Raw genomic sequence first — 8,843 nt, 5'->3', positions numbered from 1 at the left:
GGTCCCTGGTGCCTGCCAGGAGCAATTTGTGAGCAGATAGCAAGGAGTAAATCCCAGCACTGCCGGGTGTGGCCCAAAAACCAAACTAAAAAAAAAGTTTGTATCTTCATTTGAGTCTTCCCCTAATGTCCCCCAGAAGCAGGGAAAAGTTCACTTTGTTGGTTAGTGTATTTTTACCCAGTAGCAGTTTCTGGAAGTATCTACTAAATATTTGAAGACAAAACATAAAAAAAAAAATTGCATAGTGAAATTATATATATATATATATATATATATATATATATATATATATATATATATATATATATATATATATATCCCTTTGACTTAATCTGGAAAGTGGAATGTCCTCAAAATTATTAAATAAGTATTATTTTGGAAACCAGAACGTATCTTTAATTTTTTTTTATTTTCAGTAGTGTTCAGGAATTGGGGGTGGGGGGGAGTTGTTCCATATATGGTGTAAAGGATTGAACTATATCAAGCCATGTGCAAGGCAAGCACCTTACCCACTGTACTAATAAACACTAATATTACCCAAAAGACATTTCAACTCAGAGCTTTGTGGATCTTACCCCTTTAAAGGGAAACTGATGTCATAAGATCCTAGTGTTTGAGGCCCTGGATTTGATCCCCCCCATGAACATTATATTTACCGTAAGTTGTAATAAACTAGCACTTGCCTGGAGGGAAGTGGTTTTCTAGCTTTTGCTAGAATTCAAAGAACCAACTTGATCACTGAACACAAAGCTGAAAAGAATTCTACGGTAGATAGTCAAGGTTCTTGCCACCCAAGTACAATCCATGCCCGAGAATCACCCGAGGTCCTCTGCACCTCTCCTCCTATACCCCAAAGGCTGTGTCTATACTAAGTGGCTTCATAAGGCTTTTTTTTTCCCCAGGAAGTATCAGCTTTGTTCATACCCTAACCACCACATGTGTGGCCTATATCACAATCAATTAAGCATTCAGCCATCTTTCCTTTGACCTCCATGCTGGCAAAAGACCAAAAGACCCATGACTAACTTCTAACTTCCATTTAATAACTTTTGTTTTGGGGCCACACCTGGCAGCGCTCAGGGGTTAATCAGAAATCGCTCCTGGCTGGCTGGGGGTACCATATGGGATGACGGGATTTGAACCACTGTCCTTCAGCATGCAAGGCAAATGCCCTACCTCCATGCTATTTCTCTGGCCCCCATTTAATAACTTTTTTTTTTTATTTTAAATATGGAACACTTCACGAATTTGCGTGTCATCCTTGCGCAGGGGCCATGCTAATCTTCTCTGTATCGTTCCAATTTTAGTATATGTGCTGTCGAAGTGAGCACCATTTAATAACTCTTAAGTAAACTTATAGAAAAATAAAAATGCCCAGCCATCGTTCACATTATCCCACCATCTTATAATTATTGAGATACATGGCTTAGTTCCATCTAGGCACAGCCTCACTATCAATATTCTGGGAGCCCAAGCTGTAAATCATTAGCCACATATTCTAAGTATGTTACTACACTGCTGAAAATAAACTTGTTTCTCATACTGAAACATATGGAGAATTTCTGCTTCTGCGGGCAAAAGATCCCCTCCCTCCCCACCAATCTAATAGAATTTGTAAGTAACTCAATGCAAACAGAAATGCTAGACTTTAAAGAGAAACCACTGGCTACATTCACATGTCTTTTAGGAGCTTGTCAAGAGTACTTTTAAGTCACACAAGAGAACTGGATCCAATAAAACTTTTTTCTTAAAACTCAAAATCCTAAAGTAACAATGCAGTTTGGTCACTTAGATGGTTACAGCCTAGTTCACACCGATGGAGGTTCCTATATTCACACCCTGGTCCCTGGACTCCAGTGTAGGATGGGAAGCATGGGTCACATGATGAAAAAAATTAGGACAGGCAGAGTATGTGTAGAACCTAAGGAGGGAATTGAGTAACAAATATGGCCGTTCTTAGATGTTTCTTGGCATTAAGACAAGGAGAGGGCCCAGAGAGATAGCCCAGCGGTGTTTGCCTTGCAAGCAGCCGATCCAGGACCAAAGGTGGTTGGTTCGAATCCTGGTGTCCCGTATGGTCCCCTGTGCCTGCCAGGAGCTATTTCTGAGCAGACAGCCAGGGAGTCACCCCTGAGCACTGCTGGGTGTGGCCCAAAAAAAAAAAAAAAAAAAAAAAGACAAGGAGAGACAGCATGGAGGTAAGGCATTTGCCTTGCATGCAGGAGTATGGTACCCTGAACCTGCCAGGAGTAACCCCTGAGCACTGCTGGGTGTGACCAAATACACCCCCACCCCAAAAAAAGGCAATCATGTGTGCTCTGCACTCCAAGGGCTCTCACCAAGACCTGCATCTGCCAGCACCTTTATCTCAGACTTCACAGCCTCCAGAACTGAGATATATGCCAAAGCCCACCTATAGGAACTTTATTATAGCAGCCTGGAGAAAGCAACTTGGGAAACACCATATCCCTAACAAGTCCTGTACTTCAATACGCAGCTACCCACTAGTTTTTCTAAAGGAATGCTCACAGAATGTTCTCAATTTTATTTGAAATGTTTACCTTGGGGCCAGAGCAATTGTATAGCAAATAGGGTGATTAACTCAGTTTCAACCCCAGTACACCGTATGGTCCCCCAAGCTTGCCAGGAATGACCCCTGGGTGCAGGGCCAAGAGCATCACTGAGTGTGGCCCCAAGGCAAAGAGAAGTCTAGCTTCTATCCTTTCCAAATTGTCTACAAAGATAGAGCTTTCAAATTCAGAAAATATCAGTGTTTAGCTTCTTACTTGTAGAAAGCATGCAATTTGCTTTCGTTTCTTAAATTTCTCATTAGCCTCTGTGAGCCTCACTCAGTTCCTTCATCTGTAGAAGAGGCCACAGGTTGAGGACAGAAGTAAAGGATGCGAAGTGCCAGGTACAAACATAGCTGGTGGTAATTTATTAACCATTTGGAGACTCGACCAAAACCTGAATGGCTTAAATTAAACTCAAATGCCAACTGGCAATTAGTTTTGCGAGGAAGGCATTTTATCTGAAATTTCACTTAACAAGAAAGTTTTCATTTAGCAGGATAAGAATGGTATAAAACAGCTAAGTTAGGAGCCCAGAAATTTGCTTAGAAAAAAACAAACAAAAAAAACCTGGGGCCGGAGATAGCACAGCAGTAGGGCATCTGCCTTGCATGCAGCCAATCCAGGACAGACAGTGGTTCAAATCCTCGCATCCCACATGATCTCCCGTGCCTGCTAGGAGTGATTTCTGAGTATGAAGCCAGCAGGAACTCTGAGCACTGCCGATGTTACCTCAAAACAAAACACCCCACAACCTTCTAAGAGGTTAAGAGGAAACACCCACACATAAGACTTCACAACTTTCATCATGGCAGAAATCGTAAAGTGATGCCTAAATGGAGTGAAAGACTCAAATAAAATCCTATTTGATAACCTCCAATGACTTAGGAAAAGAATTTTAAAAATCATTGGATTCTCCAAATATTACAGAAGCCAATTAGTATGCTAACAGATCACAACACAACAGATAAAGCCTTTAATTTTATTCTTCAAAAACGGTCCATTTTTTTATTTTGCTTTCTGACTCTGTGCTTGTGCCTTCAACACTTTCACAACGATTTTCTGTTCCTCAATAAGGAAAGCACGCTTAATCCTAGGAAAAAGAAAAAGATATTTGTAAAAAGTGAATTTCACATCATCACAGAAACATACAAAAACCCAGAGAGCAAATCTGATGGCAGAAATGACAGTTAGCTCCCTCCCTCCCTCCCTCTCCCCCCCCCCCAGCACAAGGTCTGGGGTAAAATAAGGAGAAAAAAAAAGATAAAAAAAAAAAAAAAAAAAAAAGAAATGACAGCCCAAGATTTTCGTGGTTCACTGGCTCAACTCCCTAAAGTATCCACCAGCCTCCTCTGAGTCATCAAGTTATAAAATCAGACTCAAGACGACTTCTCCCTGTCGCTTATGTCAGCTTTCACTTAATCACATTTTATTATAATCTAGTGTTAATTGTATTTGATTCATAAAATGTCTTTAAAGATAACTGGCATCGACCTGCTCAAAAATGACTTCCCTTAACACTAAGAAGACTTGACAACAATGACCTTACAGGACATTTAATTGTGAGGTGAAACGAGAGGACGCTCTGCACCACCCTGACTGCAATATAGGATATGCAGATTCCAGGATCTTTAATACAGAAACATGATACCAACAAGAGACTGTGAAAAATTAAAGTGTATTGGCACTTCAGACAATGACCTGGATTGGACAAATTAGTTTGCCTGGAGCCTAGAGTTGGTCTTATGCCAGGAAACTTCAGGGGTAGGGTCTCCTTGTATTTAGGCCAAGGCTTTTCCTTTCCATGTCCCGCATATTTTGGTGGGCCTATGCAAACAATAATTGCCACTCTAACACCATTTTTACTGTGCTCCCTTAACTCTAATTCTTAAGAGAAACAAACCACTTAAACTTTTGAGGTTAACTTAAACTAATATGCATGTGCATTGAAATGTAAAAAAGCACTTTGCCTTCAATGTTTAAGTAGTTACATAATGTTGTCTTTAGATTGCTTTGTGTGCTTCAAAGAAATATTACAATCTGGGGACTTGAGGGACAAAGCAATTGTACATAGGTTCTGTTTATTTTTCTTAATGTTCTTTGGCTGAAAAAGATATCAGCAACAGGACTACTGAGAATTCTGTTTATGGGTGATTGTCCTTACACTGTAACTTTACCTTGTCCTCTTTCTTTGCATCTTTGTTCTCATAATTACAAATAAAAAATTAATAATAAAAAATAGATAAGAATTTGGTTCTGAAAATCAATATAAAGCGGTAAAAGCTTTAGGAAGAGCCACTTGAAAGGACAGAGGGTTTAAATATCTGGAAACTACTATATTACTTGTGTGATTAATCCAAGAAAGCTTCTCAGGCCTAAACAAAATGGTCCAGGATGTGCATTTTCTGGACTTTGAACCTTTACAAACCACTGGCAAATAGCATCACCCATTAGCATCTTGAATTAAAGAAATTTCCAAACTTGTTCCTGAGCCAGGAACAATCTCACGCACTAGTGTATATAGCACCAAATCAAACAATCCACAAAAACCCATATACATCCATACAAAAAACAGCTCCCGGAATTTCCAACTATCCAATATTTCCATTCTAGAAATCTGTCACTTCTCAGGACACTTAAAAGAAATGCTCTTAACTGGGGCCAACAGGTACAGTGGATAGGGCAAGGGGCTTGCCTTGTATGGGACTAACCAGGGTTTGATATCCATCAACCTAAATGGTCTCTGGATCCCACCAGGAGTGATCTCAGTACTGGCCATGGTCCAAAAGCCAAACAAAAGCTTTAAACTTGTTTCAAGGGCTGGAAAGATATCACTAAATACACTGAGTGTAGGCTTGATGGTCCCCAGAGGAAACAAAGTATTAGCTTCAGGGAAGTGCTTGGGTGTGACCCAAAAACCAAACCAAGAAACAAAGACCTCTATTTTGGGGGTGGGATGAGTGGGTCACACTCAGTGGTGCTCTGAAATTATTACTAGCTCTGCACTAAGGAACCGTACCTGTTAGTGCTTGGGGAATTTATGGAACGTCAGGTACCGAGCCCGGGTTTGCTACATACAAGGAAATTCAGACAATCCCTATCATAGCTAATTTCTAGATTATCTTGTAGATTGCTATTCCAATCTCCTGGAGCAAGCAAGGAGAAATTGCATTTTTTTTTTTTGGTTTTTGGGCCACACCCGGTAACGCTCAGGGGTTACTCCTGGCTATGCGCTCAGAAGTTGCTCCTGGCTTGGGGGACCATATGGGACACCGGGGGATCGAACCGCGGTCCGTCCAAGGCTAGCGCAGGCAAGGCAGGCACCTTACCTTTAGCGCCACCGCCTGGCCCCGAGAAATTGCATTTTTAATAAATGTACTGTGATTATGTTTGGCTAAGTCTGAACCCAGGACTGGTTAAAAGGTAAGCTCAGTGTGAAAACCATAAACTCTTCATCCTAAGCATGACACCAATATCCTTTCATATTCTCTAGTTCCAGCCCTAAGTGTCATATCAAACTGTTCCTTGTCTGCCTACAGTGTCAACCTTTCACCCAATTTCCCCATCAAACACCATTCCCAGCTACTTCAAAAAAATTTCTAATAACTCAATTTCTGCCTATTTTATCTCACAGAACTTATTGTCTTGACTTTTATATGTCTTATAGTCCTACAGTTTCCTGGAAGTCAGGAAGGACAAATAAATATTGACGTCCATTTTGCTTTACCAACAACTTTACTGCATAAAAGAGAAACCATTCTTCCGATCATTCCCTCCACTTGTGAAGACCAGTAACCTTCCAAACCAATCCTTCCAGTTTGGGGGAAAATCTGTGTGGCCCTGGCAGAGGGGAGAGATTTCAAAGCACTTGATTCTTAAGGCCCTACATAGGGAACACGATGACCTCTACTTGTTTATGGACACTGCAAAGTATGCTCCCAAAATTCAGCACCCCCCAAAATCTGCAATAAATGACAAGGACAACCAAGAACGAACTCTGATGCCTTCCTCCAATCAGACAATGGATTTTAAGGCAGAACCTATAAATATAAAGCAAAAATCTACAACTCCTTCTCCATGTTTCTTTCTCTGCCAGACCTCAGATCTTCCAAGTAGGAAAACATTCTAAATATTCATCTTTGGTTAAAAACTAAGTTAACTCCATTAGCTCTCTCCCCAGAAGTTTCAGTATACCAAATGTTATTCTAACCTGCTCAAACACCAATTCCTAATTTTTCTTTTCTTTTTTATCACTGTTGGAAACCTGTCCACCACAGCTGTCTTCATCCTGCCTGGCAAGTCCAAAAATCCCTGGCAACTACACACAACTATTCTATACTGCCAACAAGACTTTCTACTCACCACCTACTAAATTGACCAAACATCTCTTACTTGCTTCCTCCATAAATCAAGGTTCTTTCCATTACTAATTTTGACATAAAGATGTTAATTATATTTTAATAGAATATGAATCCTTTTTTTGGGGCACTCAGAAATTATTACTGGCAGGCTTGGGGGACCATATGGAATTCGGGATGGAACCTGGGTCAGTTGCATGAAAGGCAATGCCCCAGCCACTGTGCATCTCTTTGGTCCCCAACATTGTTCTTAACTTGTACTGCACCCACTATTCCTAGTCAAGGATTCACTTCTAATGATTTGTGGTTATATATACATCAGCAGATAAAACACATTTGAGGAAAGAGAGGCAGTTCAGGAAAATTTCAAGAGGTAGAAGAATCCTGACTTGGACCACTTCTTCCTGCTGTGCCCAACTCTCAAAACACCAACAAAGCAGGTCTCTTAATATTAGTTGTATTTACCTGTCTCGGACGCACTTAGCGCACATGGAGCCACCATAGGCCCGGCTGACATGTTTCTTTGTTTTCGATAGTCTTTTCAGAACTTTAGGTCTCACAGCGCGAACCTGCAGAAAGAAAATATAAGTATTACTTTGTGATGCTTTAACAAAAATAGAAAAACTACCCATGACTTTTGGTAAGTACTAAGTACAAGCATTAATAATTTAGAAGTATAGTGAGTTATCGGAAAGGCATTTCTCATTTTAAGCTTTTGTGACATTTTCCAGCCACAGCTGGCAGTGCTGGAGATCAAATCTGAGGTATGGCATGCTTTGTATAATCTCTAACTTCTGGCCAGGTTTTTTCAAAAAGAAAAAAAAAAAAAAAGGAGCTATATAACGAGAGAGCACAAGAATATAGTCTGTACCAATGGAGGTGCGCCACCGGGTGTTGGTCTCCAAAGAAACCAGATTTTAAAACATCTAAGTTCCTTTTTTTTTTTTTTGGGGGGTCACACATGGTGGTCCTCAGGGAGGGAGGTGTCCTTAGAGAAACATATGGTCAGCCATGTACAAACCAAACTTCTACCCTTTGTACTATGGCTATGGCTTCCTCCCAAGTCTAAGTTATTGATCTGGATTCTGAATGCTGTCATTCATTTCCAATCCTCCTAGTGGAAGGATTCCCCTATAAAGGAATTAACACTTGTTTGTTCCTTGGGTGACAGTCACTTACTCCTCGAAGTCGGCCAGGGCACACACCACATGCGGACTTGGGCGCCTTCCCAACCTTTTTGGTATAAAGGTAAACAATCCTATTCCCCGGGGTTCGGGACCTAGACGAGAAAATAAGTAATAGTAATTGTTGAGCACTGTACAGAAATAATGGTCATGTAATTAATGGTATCAATACTCACAGCCTAGTTTTGTTGGAGGCTGTATTGTAGGAGAGCCTACGACGGTATGTCAAACGCTGGACCATTCTGAAGGCCTAAATCAAGAAGAAAGGAATGAAAATACCTCTTAAGACATAAATCAGACCTGAAAATGTGGCATCGCACAATTTATATATACGGCCTCCCATAAAGAATTCTACTTAAGGCAGAAAAAAAAAAAATAACCAACCTACTCATAATGAGTTGAGAGTTTGGAACAGTAGGGAAACTGTTTATTTTCCAGGTGCTAATGAAACAGAATTCTGGGTTAAAAATCCTGATTACTAGGGGGGTCCCTAAAAGCTCCTGGATCTCCGCCTTTGACCCCAGGAGCAATGTGGAGGATTTTTTGAGAACCACCAAGGGTGATTTCTGTGGAATCCTGAGGTTTCCTTGAAGTGGCAAACAGCATTTCTGCCTAGTTCACAGCTTTTCCTAGGACACAACCCGGCCAAAGCCGATGCGGGCCGGCAAGTAAGTAAACAGTCAAGACCCATCACAGGCTTGACGTTTGATCTCCAGAGCCCAAGAGGTCCG

The 8,843-nt window shown here is 40.9% G+C and overlaps 1 protein-coding gene and 1 non-coding gene across 2 annotated transcripts; both read right to left on the bottom strand.

Annotated features, from left to right (window-relative positions):
- Nucleotides 1–1,224: 1,224 nt before the first annotated feature.
- On the bottom strand, nucleotides 1,225–1,331 carry LOC126028980 (U6 spliceosomal RNA). Its single transcript, XR_007502645.1, has one exon. It is a non-coding gene; the product is annotated as a U6 spliceosomal RNA (small nuclear RNA).
- Nucleotides 1,332–3,523: 2,192 nt separating this feature from the next.
- On the bottom strand, nucleotides 3,524–8,359 carry RPL34 (ribosomal protein L34). The gene is made up of 4 exons (XM_049786971.1): nucleotides 8,289–8,359; nucleotides 8,108–8,207; nucleotides 7,394–7,497; nucleotides 3,524–3,663 (listed from the first exon to the last, which is right to left on the bottom strand). The coding sequence occupies exons 1-4, from the start codon at nucleotides 8,351–8,353 to the stop codon at nucleotides 3,579–3,581; spliced, it is 354 nt and encodes a 117-aa protein (XP_049642928.1). The 5' UTR covers nucleotides 8,354–8,359; the 3' UTR covers nucleotides 3,524–3,578.
- Nucleotides 8,360–8,843: the final 484 nt, after the last annotated feature.

This window comes from Suncus etruscus, chromosome 14, assembly GCF_024139225.1.
Source record: "Suncus etruscus isolate mSunEtr1 chromosome 14, mSunEtr1.pri.cur, whole genome shotgun sequence".
Classification (NCBI taxonomy): domain Eukaryota; kingdom Metazoa; phylum Chordata; class Mammalia; order Eulipotyphla; family Soricidae; genus Suncus; species Suncus etruscus.
This window is presented reverse-complemented; position numbering and strand designations above follow the sequence as displayed.